The 21,307-nt window shown below is 45.8% G+C and overlaps 1 protein-coding gene across 1 annotated transcript in view; it reads right to left on the bottom strand.

The window, feature by feature from the left end:
• The window catches only part of AP3D1 (adaptor related protein complex 3 subunit delta 1), a 69,054-nt gene extending 48,029 nt beyond the window's left edge, over positions 1 to 21,025 (bottom strand). The window contains exons 1-3 of the mRNA XM_056844616.1: positions 20,917 to 21,025; positions 1,754 to 1,849; positions 236 to 316 (exon numbers count right to left, since the gene is read on the bottom strand). Of these exons, the coding sequence (XP_056700594.1) occupies positions 236 to 316; positions 1,754 to 1,849; positions 20,917 to 21,012 (273 nt within the window). The 5' untranslated portion in view covers positions 21,013 to 21,025. The remainder of the gene's footprint in view (positions 1 to 235; positions 317 to 1,753; positions 1,850 to 20,916) is intronic.
• Positions 21,026 to 21,307: the final 282 nt, after the last annotated feature.

The following is a 21,307-nucleotide window of genomic DNA, read 5'->3' as shown; positions in this document are numbered from 1 at the left end:
ACACCTTGGGAGGTAGGTGGGGCTGAGAGAGTTCTGGGAGAACTGCGACCAGCCAAGGTCACCCAGCAGGCTTCATGTGGAGGAGGGCAGAATCGAACCCGGTTCTCTAGATTAGTCTGCAGCTGATGTGGAGGAGTGGGGAAACAAACCTGGTTCACCAGATTAGAGTCCACTGCTCTTAACCACTACACCACGCTGGCCCTCAAGTTTGGCAACCCAAGTTCTGAAGACTTACTTTAAAGGTAAACTTTGACGCGCTCATGACTTCGATGATATTGAAGGCAGCCCAGCTGATGTCATAACCCAACATTTGCAGCTGTAGGGAACAAGAAGAAAATCTCAGATGAGGAGGGCCAAATAAATAATACTCTGGACATTAGTGTGTGTGTGTGTGTGTGTGTGTGCGCGCACGCGCCTTATGGCGACCCCTTTTGGGGTTTTCATGGCAAGAGACTAACAGAGGTGGTTTGCCAGTGCCTTCCTCTGCACAGCAACCCTGGTATTCCTCCCTCCTCAGAATCGTAACAACGGAGAGAGAAAAAGGATCTCAACGGTATTTTTGAGTGAACAAACTGATATGTATGTATGTAATTTCTCTTGTGCATCTCATGACGTTAGAATTTGGGCCTAAATCTTTTTTTCAGATCCAGAGAAGCTGCTTTTTCTCCTCTCCGATGCCGATCCAGTTGTTTCCTATAGAGTGTCACTCTTTGCCTTAGCAGCCAAGAAACTTTTGGTCAGACTGTTTTAATGTTATTATTTATGACTGGGTTTTGTATGGTAGATTGTGATGGCCTTCAGCCACAAACAATAAACTTTTATCATATCGACATTACAATCTGGAGGAAACCAACGAAGCTTATTGGCATTAAGTTCAGAATAAGCTAACGGAGGTACTTCTTCACCCCATGCAAAACTAACTGGTCAAGCATGTTGCTGCAAGAAGCAACAGCTCCCACTTAACGGAAGCTGGGTTTGGGGGGCCGCGCCAGGAGCCAGAGGTCCGGCCCAGATTTGGCCTTTCCATATGGGGTGGGGGGGAGAGTTCAGGAGAAGGCCACTGGTGGTGTGCCTCTCCCTCACAACTCCCGATGGGCAGCAGCTGGTCAGGTAGACTGCGGCGGCAGCAGCAAGCTAGGAGCAGCCGGCTGGTCAAGCACGTTGCTACAAGAAATGGTGATAGCCACTGGCTTAGATGGTGTTTAAAAACAAAACAAAAAAACTAGTCCAGTTCATGGAGGTGAAAGGCTACCAACAAGTATTAGCCTCAATAATGGAAATTAAGCTTTCCAGTCTAGACTGTACTGTTATCTTATGACAACAGGGAAGGGCTTCAGCTTCTTGGCCTGCTTGAGGGCAAGGTGGAAGCACCTGTTAAGAAATCAAAAGGGTAATGATCTGATTCAGCAAGGTAATTCTTGGAGATGTAAAATTCTGGGCAATTTTCCTGTTGGGACAAGTGAAAAAGCGATCTCAGAAAACCCGACGTTTTGTTTTGTTTTTTCTTCCCTTAACTTTTCTGGGCCTTCACATCTCTATTCTTCCTTCCCACTGAAACAAAATGTCACATTTAGTATGAGCCAAACCCTCAGTCACTGTGGTCCCCCCAAAAGAAAAGAAAAAGTTTTACTGTAGGGACTGCTGCACACATAGACAGTCCCTGCATTCCAAAGCAACAGGCAAGCTGATGCCAAAGCAGGGAAAGATGGAAGGCCATGAAATCGCACACCTGAAGCAAGGGAGATATACTCACATAGGTAAGCTTGCAAACAGCATTTGCTTTCACTGCAATGTTATCCTGCTTCAGCTCTTGCTTGATCTCATCGATGCACTGCGAGATGTACTTTGCCTAGAGGGAGAGAAGTGGTACAGGGGGGTGGGTCAAACTCCTGCTTTGCCAGCTTTCCCCAAATGCACTATTGCACTGCCACCCTGCACTCCTGTAACCAAAACACACGCCAAAATACTTCAAAGGCCTCTGCTGAAATGCACCAGAATTAACCCTCCATGGCACTAAAATGCATGTTCCCTGGCCGCATCATGGACACAATGGGCAACTTCCTCCATTCCGGCACATCTCTGTTGTCCGCTACAACTGGATCGTTTGATCGCTCCCTAATGCAGAAGAGAGTGTAACATTTCCTTATCCTTTAGAAGACCAACCTCCCAGGGAATCCCTAAATTGTTTAATCTCTTGCACACTAGAAACTGGCCTGGGAGTCTTGCGCTCAGTTGCACTGAGCAACTGGGAGTCTTGCACGCCTGGTAACCAGCATGGGAAATATCACACCAGGCTTAAGTTGATCAAAGTTGGTGGTGCAGGCAGATTTTCTTGGTAAGGAACCTCAGCAAAACCTTTCACATAAAACAAACCAGTCTCAATACTGACTGGGTTTATTCCCTGCTCCACGCCACAGGCTTGAGAGAATTCAGATACAACAGTCAGTCCCACATGCTTCTGTTTCTGCTTCGCAAGAGCTTCCCATTTTCTTTCCCAAAGACCACCTCTGAAGTTTACCCTTGTGCAGAATTTTGGGCCATGTGCACAGAACAGGTAACGCATGTCAGCCACTGGGATACTTCCAATCCGAAGTGCGGGCAACTCCACTCCAACAAATGCATTTAGGGATGGTCAACATATCTCTAAAATTACATGCAGTGCTTACTTGGGTAGCACACATCGGGAGTGTGGGCAAGATACCAGCTTTTACAAATAAGATTTTGGATGTTTATAGAAAATAATAAAAATATGCGGGCAAGTTCCAAGATTTTATGATCTCAGGGTAGGAGTGATGCAATGGAACTTCTCATCTCCAAACACCCCCCATGCACAAACATACTATGTGAGGGGGAAGACATCAGTCTATTGTGGACCAGGAGAATGCAGCAGCAGATTAACAGCATAGGCAGACAAGTGCATCAGCTGTGGGTGGAGTGGGGTGCAAATTGGTACCAATTTTGCTACAGTGGACAGGACCTAAAGCCATGGTACCCCAAGAACAGAGCAGGGGCAAAGAAAAAGGTGGTCCCATAAATCATGGCAACAGAGATGCCTTGTCTAGCTATTAAGTACTGACAGAAAGGTATGGGGCCTGTCATTAAAAGGGACAGGTTGTATAGGAGAAGCCCCAGGGCTCTCCTTGTAACTGGAGAGAAGACCAAGCAGGAGGGTGGAACTGTGAATGCCCTTGCCGCCAGCTGAGGCCCTTGTGGGACAATCTTGACAGACATACACACCAGCACAGGAACTGACAGAACTTTTCCAGTCTCGACAGCAGAACCAGGGAGGAGTTAAGCCCAAACACTACAGCTGGATGGGGAAGCCCCAGAACAATAAGAGGAGACAGAACAGTCCAGACAGGAAGCAAACTACTGTCAAATAGTCCCACAGCAAAGGCCACAGCCTGTCCCGCATGCCATCTCTCCATTTTCTCTGCAGTTTCAGCATGGCTCACACATGCAAAAGAAATTAAAGCTTTTTGAAAAAAGAGTTGGGGATGGGGGAGGCTGGGACTCAACAGCAGTGGTTGACTGTCGACACAGGACCTGAAAGGCCTTGCAGAAATGACCACTGGCATGAGTAGGAAAGGGGCTGTAAAAACCACTTTGTCAGTCTTTGCAGCACCTTCGTCTCGCTTTGTCCCGAGGTTTACTCATGATGGATTTGGATTTCCCTCCCTTCCCTACTTAGAGCCCCGTGGCGCAGAGTGGTAAGCTGCAGTACTGCAGTCCAAGCTCTGCTCACGACCTGAGTTCGATCCCGACGGAAGTTGGTTTCAGGTAGCCAGCTCAAGGTTGACTCAGCCTTCCATCCTTCCGAGGTCGGTAAAATGAGTACCCAGCTTGCTGGGGGTAAAGGTAAGATCACTGGGGAAGGCACTGGCAAACCTCCCCATAAACAAAGTCTGCCTCGTAAACATCGGGATGTGACGTCACCCTATGGGTCAGTAATGACCCGGTGCTTGCACAGGGGACCTTTATCTTTTTACCCTTCCGTAATGCAGAGCCTGGCAGCTCCTTGCAGGCCTCAACATGATTGCATTAACAAGACAGAGACGCTCCCAGTCATGGGATTTCACCAGATCAGAGAAGAGCATGAGACCATCTCAGAAAGGGCAGATCAAGGGCAAGAAGCAGAAAGTGCTCCACAGGGCAGAAACCGACCAGAAGAAAGCAGAAAGCGTTTGCTTGAGGCGGCGTTTTCCAAACTGGTGGCACCCTGAGTTAAAACCAGAGGCGTGCTTTCTCTCTTAAACTCTACTTCTGAAGAAGTGGCTGAGGAAGAAGTACCTGCTCTGTTGAGTCCCCCTCTCCCAGCGCTGGCACATGAGTCACCATTCTGGGTGAGCTGACAATAGGGAACTGTCTACAAGAGGCTAATTCTGCCACTTCGCCACGCTTGCAGTGACTGAATAATCCAATCACACCCAAAGCAGAAATGCAGCAGAATGAGGCAGGTTAGGCTGAGAGGGGTGACTAGCTCAAATTTACCCAGTGTCATAGAAGGGGGCCATCTTGGAAGGGGGCCATACAGGCCATCTAGTCCAACTGCTCAATGCAGTGTCAGCTTAAAGCATCCCTGACAAGCCACTGCTTGAAAACTGCCAGTGAGGGGGAGCTCACCACCTCTTTAGGCAGCCAATTCCACTGCTGAACTACTCTTACTGTAAAAAAAAAAAAAAATCCTAATATCCAGCTGGTACCTTTCCGCCCATAATGTATACCCATTATGGTGAGTCCTATCCTCTGCTGCCAACAGGAACAGCTCCCTGCCCTCCTCTAAGCCTTTCAAATACTTCAAGAATGCAATCATGCCACTCCTCAACCAAGGCTGAATGGAGATGTGAATGCAGGTCTCTCTGGTCCTTGTCTAACTACTATGCCCACTCCGGCCCTTCCAGGATCAAGTGGTGCCCCCCCCCCCCAGTCATACAACTCACTGCTTTACAAACTGGCAGAGCCTACATGGCGGTGTCAACAAATGGGCACACTTGCCTTCAAACCTCTGCTCCACAGAGCTGGGTGACCTTGGATCAATCACTGCCTCTCAAGCTTAACCACCTAGAGGGGCAATTGTAAGGATAGAGACATACACATGCTCCTCTGAGCATTTGGGGGGAGGGAATCACATAAATGAAAGCTTGAAAGGGGTATGCACAGCCAAGCTCTGCTCTTGACCTGAGTTCGATCCCGACAGAAGTAGGTTTCAGGTAGCCGGCTTAAGGTTGACTCAGCCTTCCATCCTTCCAAGGTTGATAAAGTGAGTCCCCAGCTTGCTGGGGGTAAAGTGTAGATGACTGGAGAAGGCAACGGCAACCCACCCTGTAAACACAGTCTGCCTAGTAAACGTTGGGATGTGACATCACCCCATGGGTCAGAAATGACCCAGTGCTTGCACAGGGGACTATTTTACCTTTTACCTTTCCAAGAAACAGCTAGCTTGAACAGCTGTTTCTCAAACCACTCTCTTCAGAACATGAGTAAAGCCCTGCTGGATCTGACCAGGGCCCATCATCCAGCAGTCTGTTCACACAGTGGCCAACCAGGTGCCTCTAGGAAGCCCACAAACAAGACGACTGCAGCAGCCTGCCTGCGTTCCACAGTACCTAATATAATAGGCATGCTCCTCTGATACTGGAGAGAATAGTTATGCATCATGACTAGTATCCATTTTGTCTATTAGCCATGGTTAGTCCTATCCTCCATGAACATGTCCACTCCCCTTAAAGCCCTCCAAGTTGGCAGCCATCACTTCATCCTGGGGCAGGGAGTTCCACAATTCAACTATGCATTGTGTGAATGCAAATGGAGGTAAATATGGTGGAATCAGAACTTCTCACAGCTTCGGGGCATCATGAGAAGGAACAGAGGATATCTGCACCCCTTGCAGCAACATCAATTGGACATACATAATAATAATTTATTAATACGGTCACTGACCAGCAAAAAACGAACCACCAAACAGCCACAATAGAGAATATGAAAACCACAACAGTTACTACTGCTACTACAAATAATCTAAGCCTAAAAATTACATATTACGTGTATGAATAAAATTTATATAAACATCGTATAACTTGGTGTGACCCCCTTAATATTCTGAGTAATAAAGTATTTGTTACTCTTATCCTGTCAGGGTACGACGTATTTTAATAGCTGCAGCACAGAATTTAGCAGTCAAGAGTGTAAACTGTTTTTTTTCATCAAGTTAACAGCTTCTTAGCCAGAAACTCATCTGGTTGGTCAGGGAATTGGGCATACTGTTTTGTTTTTGCTTTGCCTTTTTTTTTTTTTTTTAAGTACAAAGAAAAGCAAAACTTGATCAAAAGGAGAGAAATGTCGCAAACCTCTACCTGCAAACCTGTCCAACTGCCTAAAGCACAGGTGGGAAGGATGCTAAAAGAACTCCCTGGAACAAGACACTGGCTCTCTCTTAACACATTGTACCTGCCGTTAAATATTTGATGGCTACACTGAAGCAAGAGAAAACAGATGTCATGGAATCCTTCGTACATGTATCCGGTTCGCCAGGCCTGGGTGGCTACGACTACAATGCAACCTACTCTGTTGTATGTAGTGGTATGGGGTGTCATTTCCAAGGCTGCAACTACTATGACCAGCAAAGAGCCTCTCCCAACAGCAGCCGTTAGATGTTAGCACACAAATTGCATGGGTGGTTAAAAAAAATCCTGTGCCTTAGAAAGGTTGATACCCAAGGCCAACCCCAACTGGGACAAAAAGCTGAGAGCTTATGACATTTACTTACTTATGAGTATTTTACAAAGGACTTTTTAACGCAACCTCAAACCAGTGCATGACATCAAAAAAAACACACACACACACCAAACAAACCTCCACCACAAAAAAGTTTAAGAAAATGGGCCACTCACACTAAAAATGGCCTTTGGGAACTGTCTAAAGCAGCAGTTCCCAAAGTTTTTGAGTCCTGGAGCACTTTTCAGGAGAGAAATTCGTCACGGAGCACTAATTTTCACCTAGCACCTATATATTAAGCCGAATGACAGTAGTATTTTTCTTTCCAATCTCTTCACCGAGCACTAAGAGGTGTTTCGCTCAGCACCAAGTGCTCCGTGGAGCATAATTTGGGAATCGCTGGTCTAATGTTAATAGGGAGTTGTAGGCTAGAGGCTTGAGGGAACTGACTGATGAAATTGCCTTTGGAATATGGCTTGCTTATGTTTTAATTGCTTGGCTTCCTGCTGGGGAGGCAACTGTACCGCGCCTTGAGTCTCCACAGCCGGTGGGAAAAAGATATAAATATTTTAATAAATAATCTAAACTATGCAGAATGACTCGAGCTGAATGGAGGCCAGCTGGAGGAAGTAGTTTCACATGGGAGCAAACTCTCCCCACGATAAACTGGACCCAACCTGTTCAGGACTTTGAATGCCAAAGGAAAAGATAAACGTATTCAATAAAATAAAGCCAGCATGGCACAGGAGGAGAATAAAAGTTCGGGAAGTCTGAGGGTACATTGTATTCTGGGGTATATTCTATCCCAAGCCAAATCACAATTCTATCTTGGGCTGGAAAAGTTGTAACAAAACAGAAATGCCTCTGGTAGCACAAGACGCACACCTGAACACCGCCTGCCTGAAAACACACTTTGGCAAGAGGCAGAAGGTTTTGTCCGGGTAGATTCGCCCCCTCCTCTTTTGTGTATCTGAACAATTCACATCAGTTCTGTTACTCCAACAAAGCTATAGTTTTATTTTCAATGTGAAGCAACAAAAACTAGTGTGTGTGTGTGTATATAAAAAAACTAATATACATATACATGCATACAATTTATACACACACACACATACATATATCCTGATCCTAGGCCGACACCTTAACAGACACCTTAACCACTACACCACACTATATGCATCTGAACTATTTTTCCACCCCAGGAACATGAACACATGCCTTCTACTGAATCAAGACCCTTGGTCCATCAAAGTCAGTATTGTCTACTCAGACCAGCAGCGGCTCTCCAGGGTCTCAGGCAGAGGTCTTTCACATCACCTACCTGCCTGGTCCCTTTAACTGGGGATGCCGGGGATTGAACCTGGGACCTTCTGCATGCCAAGCAGATGCTCTGCCACTGAGCCACAGCCCCACTCCACGGCTCTCCAAGGTCTCAGGCAGAGGTCTTTCCCATCACCTACCTGCCTAGCTCCTTTAACTGGAGATGCCAGGGATGAAACCTGGGACCTTGTGCATGCCAAGCAGATGCTCTACCACTGAGTCACACCCCTCCCCGACATCTCTGTATGACTGGGGTGGGTGTCAAATGTTCTCCCAATTATCAGGAGGAGCTGTTTCTCTCCACTGCACCTAAAATGCTTCCCTGGATCCATGTGTCTTTTTTTTTGGGGGGGGGGAAGAGATTTTGTGGGGTATTTGGTACAAAAGCACCCCCATGGTACGAATAACAATTGATTCCTGGGGTTGTTTCATACCTTGTGTTCTTTTTATTACCGAAATCTTTGTATATGTGGCTGTACACAGTTGTTCAGCCTCTCTGCATTCTGCCCCCCAAAAAGAGCAGCTAGGATGGAAATTCATCCCAGAGGTTGCTTGCCAAGTTTTAAGAGAACCTCTGCATACCAGGCTGGTGTGAATTCTGGGCAGGGTTATCAAAATTCAGGCAGCCAGCTGTTTTCTTGGGGGGGGTCTTGAAAATGTTGGCAGAATAATTATCACAGCAAAGGTGCACAACCTCATTAAAGCGTAGACTTTATTCAGGAATTAGCATACCTGATAGTGAAGAGTAGTAGACAATACTGACTTAAATGGACCAAGGGTCTGATTCAGTATAAGGCAGCTTCGTGTGTTCAAATGTGGAACCTCCAAGGAGGAGGATTTTGCCCTAAAACTGACAATCTGGAGACAGTCAAGGAATGACACTTAACAGGAGAGAAGGTGCTGACTTCACCATCCAATCTAACTGTCCTCTTCCTGCCCCCTGCAGGGTCTTCATCTCTTCCTCTTTGTACAATAGACATTGCCTATTCCAACAGAACACACTATTCTGTACTCAAAAGGAAGATAACCACACAAATCTAACACGACCCCCTTAAAAATGTTATACACAAATTGATTATTATTGGGCATAGCTGTAAACCATAAACATAAGAACTTAAGAAAAGCCATGCTGGATCAGACCACGGCCCATCGAGTCCAGCAGTCTGTTCACACAGCAGCCAACCAGGTGCCTCTAGGAAGCCCCCAAACAAGACTGCTGCAGCAGATTCTCCTGCCTGTGTTCCACAACACCTAATATAATAGGCGTGCTCCTCTGATCCTGGAGAGAATAGGGATGCATCATGACTAGTATTCATTTTGACTAGCAGCCATGGATAGCCCTCTCCTCCATGAACATGTCCACTCCCCTCTTCAAGCCTTCCACGTTGGCAGCCATCACCTCATCCTGGGGCAGGGAGTTCCACAATTGAACTATGTGTTGTATGTGTGTATAAATGTAAGACAACCCCTTCTTTTTTATGGTTTACCTGTGGGGGGGGAAACCTACCTAGTCTTGCTATTTGAGTCAATGCTATGCCTTACAGAAACTGAAATTACATCAGAGAGAGAAAGTGGAAGGCCAAGAGGAGCAAAGAAGGCAACAGGCTAAGGCGCTGGCCAACCGCTTCACCAATGAGAGCAAACATTCTGCCTCTCCCTTCCCAAGTATTTTGGTTTTCTCCAGCAAAACAAAAAAAAATGACGCCTTGCTCTGTCACGTGAAGCTGTTAAAAGTCAGGTGCAATTTTTCACACGCTAAATTAAAGAAGTCTAATTCAGTAACAGAGCAATGGTCTCTGGAGAGACTGTCTTTGCATTTAAATATGTAATGGTTGCTCGCAAGCCCTGTAGTTTGGATAGAAGTCTATTTACAGCCCACTCTTCTCCCACAATAAAATCGGGCCCAAGCTGCATAACGTGAATAACATATATACACACACACCAGCAAATGTAACAAACCATCGCTATAACCATTCCTTCAAAAGCATGCTTTTCCAGTCCTCCCAGGAACTAGCAGAGAACAGAAGAATAAAAGAACAGAAGAAAAGCCCTGCTGGATCAGACCAAGGCCCATCAAGACCAGCAGTCTGTTTACACAGTGGCCAACCAGGTGCCTCTTGGAGCCCACAAAAAAAACGACTGCAGCAGCATTGTCCTGCCTGTGTTCCACAGCACCTGATATAGTGGGCATGCTCCTCTGATCCTGGAGAGATTAGGGATGCATCATGACTAGCATCCATTTTGACTACTAGCCATGGATAGCCCTGGCCTCCATAAGAACATAAGACAAGCCCACCACAGCTGCGAGACTAGTTTATGCAGCTAAATGGAAGACAATGGAAATTCCAGACAGAAAAGACTGGATACAAAAGATGTTAGAAATGGCGGAAATGGCAAAATGTACTGCATTGATAAATCAAAAAGACAATGTACAATTTATGGGTGAATGGGAGGCATGGAGGGTTTACTGTGAAAATGAACTTCAATTGGGAGAACTTAAAGGTTACTCATTGATCTAATCCATTTTTCAAAGACATAGTTAAAGAAATGTGATAATTTTTTTTTTAATTTTTAAACTACTTTTTTACTATTATTTACAAGGCTTAATAATACAAACTTATAATGGTTACATTATATTTGGTTTAAAATAATGAAATAAGCATTTTTGATTTGAAATATTTAGTAATTATAGCTATACGGATATTGAGCAAAGTGATTACATATAGTTACACAAAGTAAATTAGGATTAGAATCCTTAATACAAAAGAGCAAATAGATTTAACAAGATGGAGGAAGATGAAAGGGGAGTTTTTTTTATATTTATCTAATAACCAAAATGTACCTTCAACAATAATGTATCTTTTTTCTTTTTTTTTGAAATGTCTGTTTGTAATGTTACAGAAAAATAATAAAAAATTGTTATTAAAAAAAAAAGAACATAAGAAAAGCCCTGCTGGATCAGACTAACGCCCATCAAGTCCAGCAGTCTGTTCACACAGCAGTCAACCAGGAGCCTCTAGGAAGCCCACAAACAAGACGACGGCAGCAGCACCATCCTGCCTGTGTTCCACAGCACCTAATATAACAGGCATGCTCATAAGAACATAAGAAAAGCCCTGCTGGGTCAGACCCAGGCCCATCAAGTCCAGCAGGCAGTTCACACAGTGGCCAACCAGGTGTCTTCCAGGAAGTCCACAAACAAGACAATGGGTTTTAAAAGACTGAATCGTTAAAAGAGGCAGAAGCAGGGGCCCAGGACATGGCTGGGATGCGCGTCACCCTTGCTGAGGCTAAGCAGGTTTGGCTGTGTTTGCAAGGGGGCCTTCCTGGGAATCCTGAGGACTTTATCTCTGCAGTCCCATGATAAAAGGAGCAAAGTACTTCAGGGATGATCTCACCAGGGCAACACACTCAGACCCCTGAAGGCCAATCATGAAAGGACAGCTCATCAGAAGCAGGCTGTCATGACAGGGGGCTTCAGACCTGAAGATAATTACAGCAAGTCATGTTAAACCTGCCTATTAAGCCTTGTAGGAATGGTAAAAACAACAACCCAGCAGCAGTTATGAAAGCTTTCCTTAAAAACACAGAGAGGAAAGGAAGGCAGAAAGGTCTCTGGCTGCCCCTAGCTATGCTGCGAAGACCTCTGGCAAGTGCAGGAAGGAGGCGGGGATCTGAAAAGGCAGCTGGAGAAGGGTAGTTGTGGGGCTTATGGAAGGAAGGTTGGAAGAGGGAGCAGTCCACAGGTGGAAAGGCCACAGCTCAGCAGCTGGGCACCTGTGCTGCTTGCACAGAGGTCCTAAGTTCAAGTCCTCGCATCTCCAGTTACGGATAGCAGGATACGTGAAAAAACCTCTGCCACCAGTCAGAACAGACAATTCTGGGTCTGATGATGGACCAACGGTCTGAGTTAGGCAGCTCTATATAGTGCAGCAGAATAAGAACGTAAGAACTGGGTATGTTAAGCCTGAAGAGAAGACTGAGAGGGAATATGATAACCATCTTCAAGTACTTGAAGGGCTGTCATATAGAGGAGGGTGTCGAGTTGTTTTCTGTTGCCCCAGAAGGTTGGACCAGAACCAACGGGGTTGAAGTTAAATCAAAAGGGTTTCCATCTAGACATTAGGAATAATTTTCTAATAGTCAGAGTGGTTCCTCAGTGGAACAGGCTTCCTCGGGAGATGGTGAGCTCTCCTTCCCTGGAGGTTTTTAAGCAGAGGCTAGATGGCCATCTGTCTGCAATGCTGATTCTATGACCTTAGGCAGATGATGAGAGGGAGGGCATCTTGGCCATCTTCTGGGCATGGAGTAGGGAGTCACCGGGGGTACTGTGATTCTATTATTCTAACTTGCAATGTAAAGGAAAGTGGGGAAAGGTTAGACCAGGGGTCTCCTACCTTTCTGAGCCTGTGGGCACATTTGGAATTTTGACACAGCATAGCGGGCGCAGAAACAAAATGGCTGCCACAAGAGGTGGAGCCAGTTACAAAATGATTATCATAGCGTGACTTTCAGTTAACTCAATGTACATGCATGTGCTGTAATGGCAGCTGCTGCCAAAGCAACACTTTTTAAAAAATCTGCACAGCCAATCAAATCTCCCATAGTCAATCAGAAGCCTTGCTGGGCAAAAGCCCTATCTGGCTCCACTCAATTCCTAAAAATACTTGGCAGGACACCTGGACTAGGCAGAGAGAAGAGAGGTGCAGATGGCAACAGGCTGCAGAGACACGGCTGATGCTCAAGCATCCAGTAGTTCAATAAGGCCCCACAACACGTGACAGACACTGAAGGGTTCCTCTTAGCTGAAATGGAAAGCGTGCTTCACTCATACCATTGGGGATAAAAGAGCTGGTTTTTATATGCCGACTTTCTCTACCACTTATGGAAGAATCAAACTGGCTTACAATCACCGTCCCCTCCCCTCCCCACAACAGACACCCTGTGAGGTAGGTGGGGCTGAGAGAGCTCTAAGAGAGCTGTGACTAGCCCAAGGTCACTGGCTTCATGTGTAGGAGTGGGGAAACCAACCAGGTTCACCAGATTAGCATCTGCCACTCATGAGGAGGAGTGGGGAATCAAACCCAGTTCTCCAGATTAGAGTCCACTGCTCCAAACCACGGCTCTTAACCACTACATTACACTGGTACATGTAAGTGGAGAGTCACAGTAGTGTAGTGGTTAAGAGCAGTGGTCTGGAGGGGTGGATTCTGAAGAAGCAGGTTTGATTCCTCCTCATGAGCGGCAGACACTAATCTGGTGAATCGAGTTGGTTCCCCCACATGTAGCAAGCTGGGTGACCTTGTGCTAGTCACAGCTCTCTTAGAGCTCTCTCAGCCCCACCCACCTCACAGGGTGCCTGTTGTGGGGAGGGGAAGTTGATTGTAAGGGGGTTTGATTCTTCCTTAAGTGGTAGAGAAAGTTGGCATATAAAAACCAACTCTTCTTTTCCCCCCAATGATATGAGTGAAACACACTTTCCATTTTAGCCAAGTAAAGTGTTCCTTGTCTATCAGGAAACTCTGCACTAGATCCAAAAAACTCTGCACTAGATCAAAAAAACTATCGCATACACAATCAGAACCTCCCCCACCCCGCTTTAGCTGCTGCTTTTATGGATGTGGTCCTTGCATACAGCTTCAACATCCAGGGAAAGGTGATTGTTCTAGGGATCTTCAGAGCAGCCTGGCCAGCACACAAGAGTTACTGGCCCACATGGAGAAAGAGTTGTTTTTTATACACCAACTTTCTCTATCACTTAGGGGAGACTCAAACGGGCTTACAATCACCTTCCCTTCCCTTCCCCTCCCCACAACAGACACCTTGTGAGGTAGCTGAGAGATTTCGGAGAAAACTTGTGACTAGCCTTTGGTCACCCAGCTGGCTTCATGTGGAGGAGTGGGGAAACCAACCCAGTTCACCACATTAGCATCCGCCACGCTTGTGGAGGAGTGAGGAATCGAACTCGGTTCCCCAGATCAGACTCCACCACTACAAACCACTGCTCATAACAACTACACCACGCTGGCTCTTGTTGCATGCCAAAGGCTTAGGAATGACTTCCTTTCCACTTAATAAATGTTATTTTCTATACTGCTTAAAAACAAAGCACTGAATCGAAAGAGGACACCCTGCCTGAAGACTATAAGGGAAGGGAAGAAGGCAAGAAAGGAATGGTGGGGGTTGGGCTTGCAGGTGTCCCTTCTTGACTGCCTGGAAATGACTGTTACTTGCCACGCAGTTATTCAGAAGCTTGTACTGTACAGACATCTGAGTTCTTAAAACGCTAATTGCAATACCCATAGTCAGAGAGCCAGCGTATTGGTTAAGAGTGGTGGTTTGGAGCGGTGGACTCTGTTCTGGAGAAGCGGGTTTGATTCCCCACTCCTCCACATGAGCGGCAGAGGCTAATCTGGTGAACTGGGTTGGTTTCCCCGCTGGCTGGGTGACCTTGGGCTAGTCACAGCTCTTTTCGAGCTCTCTCAGACGCCCCTACCTCACAGGGTGTCTGTTGTGGGGAGAGGACGGTGATTGTAAGCCGGTTTGATTCTTCCTTAAGTGGTAGAGAAAGTCGGCATATAAAAACTCTTCTTTTTCTTCTGGGTGGGGGCAAGAGCATATGAGACATGGGGGTTACCATACTTTGTATTCCCAGCAATGTATTAAGAGTTTGAAAATGTTATAAAAAATATCGCTTTAAAAGGGTTTTTGGATACCACCGCTTATAAATGGTTGGAAGACGTCTTCACAGCTAAAGGGGCCAAACAAAGTGCGAACAGTATTTTTTATAACGTTTTCAAACTCTTAATACATTGCTGGGAATACAAGTGCAGTAACCCCCATAGTTATGCCAGAGGGAAGCAGGACATACAATGTGGGGGGAAATGTACCCCACAACCAAAATGCTTGGTGTAGCTGAATTATTACCCATTTCTTTGAGCTACTGTGCAAGCATACAATAGGCATGCTATCATGGCAAACACTTCAAGGACAGGGTCATGGAGTTGCCCAAAGTAGCAAGACTTCCAAGGCTCTGACGAGATCGGAAATACCTCATTTAAAATTTACTTGTAAATAGGGCTCCAGGCTGCAGAATTCAAGAACTGCAATATGAACTACATTTTGGTTCACAGCTCCGTCCCTAAAGCAACGTAACTTTGTCACAATTTGTAATAGAGAGCCAGCGTGTAATAGTGGTTAAGAGTGATGGAATCTAATCAGGAGAACTGGGTTTGATTCCCCACTCCTCCACATGAGCAATGGACTCGAATCTGGTGAACCGGGTTGGTTTCCCCACTCCAACTGGGTGACCGTGGGCTAGTCACAGCTCTCTTAGAGCTCTCTTAGCCTCACCTACCTCACAGGGTGTCAGTTGTGGGGAGGGGAAGGTGATTGTAAGCCAGTTTGATTCTTCCTTAAGTGGTAGCGGAAGTCGGCATATAAAAACCAACTCTTCTTCTTCTTCTAATAGGACACACCCTTAAGAAAAATTAAGCAACATGACACAGTGACAGAACTCCAGTTCCTCCCCCACTCCCTGGACTCTTGCAACTTCTTTATTCACCATCTACTCCTGACCACATTTCTGCAGAGGTTCCTCTTTGGGCCTACAATCCAAAAGACTTATGTTTGTTTGTTCTCTTCCTTATTCAGCAGGCATTCCAAACTTGCTTGCAACGTGGAAGATTAAAAAAAAAACCATCTCCCTCACTGCAACAAATCAATCTCTTGTTTTAGCTCGACAAGCACCAGGGAAGATTTAACCTCCCAAACACAACCTGACCCACTTCTGGAGGGAAGAGAAAGTGTCTGTTTTAAACTAAACCCCAGGCCAAGCAAGTACAAAAGTGTTCACCGATGCCCCCGCCTCGAGGTTCTAATGCTGAAAGGAAAGCACCAGAGGAACGGAGGGGTGGGGTCCCAGCTTCTGGAGCCTCAACTGTTAACTTAATACGGAGGAGCTGATAGCACCACCTCCCCCGAACAGAAGAGATCGGCTCCACTTCAGCATCTGGTAGAGAGAAACAGACCGATCCAGAGAGAGGGCTTTGCTTCCTTTGCCCGACGTATAAGAACATAAGAAAATATGAATGAAAAAGTATGAATGAAGGTGGCTGCAAGAATGTGCAGAGGACTCCGCTCTGAGAAGACGCTGAAGGATTCAGACGTGTACATGAACACATGAAGCTGCCTTATACTGAATCGGACCCTTGGTCCATCAAAGTCAGTATTGTCTACTCGGACCGGCAGTGGCTCTCCAGGGTCTCAGGCTGAGGTCTTTCACATCACCTACTTGCCTGGTCTCTTTAACTGGAGATGCCGGGGACTGAACCAGGGAGACGTGAAAGGACGATATGGCCACCTCAACCTCCTCCCTTGGTCTAATAAAAATCTTAACAACCTTGTGAATGCGTGTATATTTATGTAAGCCCTTTAACATTTGGAAAGTACCACAAACACTGTTAAATCTTAAGAGGCATTACGATTCTACACCACACATAGAACAGTAATAAAACAAGATTTCTGAAGCTCTTTGAGAACGCTAAAGCTCTACGTAAACAGCTACACAATCATTTATCATTTTTTCCCAACCTGCCCAAAAGGAACCTCCTGCTTCTGCTTTCTTGCCCATCAGTCTGGAATATGACAGCCCTCTCTTAACTTACAGGGCTGCACGGAGGATTACAATAGGATGAAATATATGTCATTTCCCATCAGTCTGGAATATGACAGCCCTCTCTTAATTTACAGGGCTGCAGGGAGGATTACAATAAGATGAAATATATGTCAAGTACAATGACCATATTGTTAAATGTTCTAATAGTAACTGCCTCTTGCTCGCTCAAACACTTCTGCTGTGCCTTGCTTTCTGAAACTGTCTCCAAGATCACTTGCAAGATGCTGTCTCTCGCTTCCCTCCTCAAATGAAAACTAAGCCTAGCTGCTTGTAACATGAACAAACACCTATCCGTCCCCTGTTGATCCAACCTTGTCTCCCTTCCTTTGGTTAAACTTCAGACTGCAAAATTCCTCAGGGCTGAGATCTGTCTTCCCACTTTCCCATATTCCAAAGCACAGCACCCGCTGGAGAAATACTAATAATCAACATCACTCATTTAGATCTTTCAAATCTTTGCAATGCTATGTAGATGCTATTACTGTGGAGAGGGGGGTTACGACGAAACCAACATAGTGAAGCAGCTGCAGTGTCAGACTGGGGATGCTTGAGTTTAAGCCCCCTACCCACACAGCCATGAAGCATACTGGGTGACATGGGGGCCAGCCCCACAGCCTAACCTATAGTGCCAGATCGTTGCAAGGATGAAATGGACAGAACTATTCTAGAGGAAGAGCAAAGTATGCCACACACATACTTCCTATATTAGGTGCATAATGCCACTTTGGAGATACTGCCAAAGCCAGTATCATTTCAAAGAAAGCATACATTTAATGATAATTACAAGCCACCTGGAGCCCCGTTTTCCGAGGAAAAGGCAAGTTAAATATTTGCTATCCATTTGGTATGTTTTAACCTCACACTTTGTTTGAAAAGCTTAAGGCAGTGTACATGACTCTCCCTTCTCTGTTTTATCACCACAAACAACCCTGTGAGGAAGGTTAGGATGTACGTGTGAGTGACAGAGGCTAAAAGATCACCCTGCAGGCTTCAGACAGCCCATTCCTGAGCTGGGAGGGCGAAAGTCCACAAGAGGCATGCAAGGGCCCGCGCTGGTGTCCGGGCCACTTGCGCCAACACCTGTGCTACTTGCGTCACCAAGAGCAGCACAGATGCTGGTGTTGGGGCGCTCATGTCTGCTTCCCTGCAATGCCGTGGCAGCGTAACCCTGAGACACCGGCTCAACCTCCCGCCTGCTTCCTGATGGCGCACCTCCATGTACTGTCATCCCAGGGGGCGTTCCCGGGGTGGTCTGGGGGCGGACCTGCCTTTAGGAGGGTTCCTAACCCCCCCTCCAGGCCGGGAACGTCCCCTTTGCCCTTACTTGGAGTTATGGCACCTTTTTAGTTGGCGTATCCAGATGGAACCCTATGGAGCGGATCCACGGGGCTTGCAGGTAAGGGCAAAATACTGACTTCAGTGTGTGTGTGGGGGGAGAATCCTCCTTTGGAGGTGGCGCGGCTGTGCTGCCTCCAGCCACCGGCTCAGTCTCCCCCTCAGGAATGGGCTAATAGTCTCCCAGATTGTAGTTCACTGCTCTAAACACCACACCGAATTATTATTATAAAAACAGCATTTAGAGATTGCTTTGGAGGCTCTGAAGAGCCACGTAAATACTATTATACTTAATATTACACATATGAAGTACAATCCTAAGAACTGCCACTTGTGGTAACATTATATATCACTCTTAGACCCTTAACAGCTATGATTAATACAACCATTTTGCGACTAATCGTTATAAAGGCATTTATGTAGACCTTAAAGAGTCTGGTGGCTTATAAATGCTATTATAATTAACACTGGCAGCCACAGACTTCTTATAATACCTATAAAATTACTGCAACAGCCCTTATATGTGGTTTTAACAACACCTGAAATTCTGTTAACACCACTGTTGTTGTAACAACAAAAACATTTCAGAATGCTGCAAATATAACAAATACACTATTAAAACTACTAGCGTCAGTATATTTCCTGCATAAGATGTGAATAGCAAAAGTATTTGTGTAGTACTTCTTGGACCTGAGCATGCTGTAGAAATGCTATTGCAATGATTAACTGTTATTTGAAATGTTTCTTGCCCTGCCTATCCGCACTGATATCTGAGACATCTTCCTATGATAATTGCAGTAGTATTTATGTATTGTGTCAGGAGCACAACAGAAAAGCTATTACAAGTTACTACTGTTTGCTTAATAAAAACACTTCTTGGCTCACCATACCTCACAGAAACCTCCGACATATGGTATTAATAACAGCAACTATTACGAATTCAATGGATGTCCCATTACGGCTATTGGCATTTAAAATTATATATTAGCAACTTCGTTTATGCTGCCCATTTCCTACACGCGACGGTCAATAACTTGCCACATTTGCACAGCTGTTTCAGTGACTTATAAAAACAGAATTATCTATTCTGCATCCACTTAAATTACTTCTTGCTCCATCTCTCCATACAGACAGGAGTATTATCAATTTTGTTTCCAGTCCATCGTTTTTCAACTGGGATTCAAGGTGGATTACAAATATGCTATGAACTATTCAATCAATCAGCCAGAAAAATACTTACTTAAACGGTATTGCTTAAATAGCCAAAAGGCCACGAGCAGCATCACACTAATATAATCCCCCAAATTAACCCTTTTTACATTTAATTACTTCCCGCAAAAATGTAGCCACTAGTAAAGTGATTCTTTTATCGGTTCCAAACAACAACCACTGAATTAAATTTTAAGAACATAAGAAAGGCCATGCTGGATCAGACCAAGGCCCACCAAATCCAGCAGTCTGTTCACACAGCGGCCAACCAGGTGGCTCTGGGAAGCCCACAAACAAGACGACTGCAGCAGCATTATCCTGCCTGTTCCACAGCACCTAATATAAGAGGCCTGCTCCTCTGATAACTGGAGAGAATAGGGATGCATTGTAAGTAGTATCCAGTTTAGCCCTCTCCTCCATTAACACGTCCGCTTTCCTCTTAAAGCCTTCTAAATTGGCAGCCATCACCACATCCTGGGGCAGGGAGTTCCACCATTTAAATATGCATTGCGTGAAGAAATACTTCCTCTCATCTGTTCTGAATCTCTCACCCTCCAGCTTCAGAAGATGACCCCGCGGGGAAAGGTAAAATTTATAAAGGAGTTGCCCTGAATATTTCTGCCTCAGATCATTCCAACAACAACAGTACAGCAAAATATGCTTCAGGGTCTCTATATGGCCATCCCCACATATGCAACTTCTATCTGAACAAGGAATGCCTGCAAAGCTTCCTTCGGTAACCCTAGCAAGAATAACCACATTTGTATCTAATGGCAAGGATTCCTGGTGCTTGCTGGATGCACAGTACGGTAGAGGCAGCAACTGAATGCAGAGACCACCCCCGGGAGATTCTGCCACTTGTTATTCTTCGCCGGCAACATTAATAGCTCCTCCACCATGGACTATTTCCCTATGGATTCTGGACAATTTCCTTAGTCACCGGACAGTCCGTGCAGAGATATCTTCTTTTGCATTCGCTTCTTATTAGTATTGTGTGAAATGCATGCACCTGCATTTCCCGGGACTGGCTTGCATTGTAAGCCTTGTATTGCATTGTAACAGGAAGCATTTCTTACAGTTTGTTGCATTTGAAACATTCCCTAAATAACAGTCAATTTATTCTTTGCAACTATTGAGAGATCCCTACCTCCTCAAGCATTGGATGGCACTGTAACAGTAAGCATTCCTTACTGTCAGTTGCATTTGAAACATTCCCTAAGTAAAGGTCAATTTACTCTTTGCAATTATTGCAATTACTGTTTGTTGCATTTGAAACATTCCCTAAGTAAAAGTCAAGTTATTCTTTGCAATTATTGCAGATGCCGTTTGTTGCATTTGAAACACTCCCTAAATAACAGTCCATTTATTCTTTGCAATTACTGTGAGAGCCCCTCCTCCTCAAGCACTGGATGGCATTGTAACAGTAAGCATTCCTTACTGTTCGTTGCATTTGAAACATTCCCTAAGCAAAAGTCAAGTTATTCTTTGCAATTACTGCAATTACTGTTTGTTGCATTTGAAACACTCCCTAAGTAAAACTCAAGTTATTCTTTGCAATTATTGTTTGTTGCATTTGAAGCGCTCCCTAAATAACAGTCCATTTATTCTTTGCAATTATGGCGAGAGCCCCTCCTCCTCCTCCCCCTTTTCCCTCCACGCACCTCGTCCTCCTTGTGGTTGCGGATTCCCCGCACCAGGTCCTGCAGGTTCTTGTCGAACATGCGGTCGATGCTGCCCTTCACCATCTTCAGCGCCATGGCGGCGGCCGGTTGGGGGTGGTGGTCCTGAGGGGGGCGAGGGGCCCGGGGTGGGGGGGGGGCGGGCTCCGCCGGGGAGGGGCCGGACCAGGCCGCGGCAGCCTCGGCGGGGAGAAAGAGGAGCCGCCGGGGAGGAGAGGCGCCGGGCGCGGCTCACATCCCACGGCGGACGGGAAACACACAAAACAAATTTTTTCCTCCCCTCACGGCGCTTCTTTCAGGGCAAAGCCGGGGCGGCTGACAAAATGGCGGCCGGTCAGCTGAGGGAAATGGGCCACGCCTCTTGCCGTCGCCG

This window comes from Euleptes europaea, chromosome 2, assembly GCF_029931775.1.
Source record: "Euleptes europaea isolate rEulEur1 chromosome 2, rEulEur1.hap1, whole genome shotgun sequence".
Taxonomy (NCBI): domain Eukaryota; kingdom Metazoa; phylum Chordata; class Lepidosauria; order Squamata; family Sphaerodactylidae; genus Euleptes; species Euleptes europaea.
This window is presented reverse-complemented; position numbering and strand designations above follow the sequence as displayed.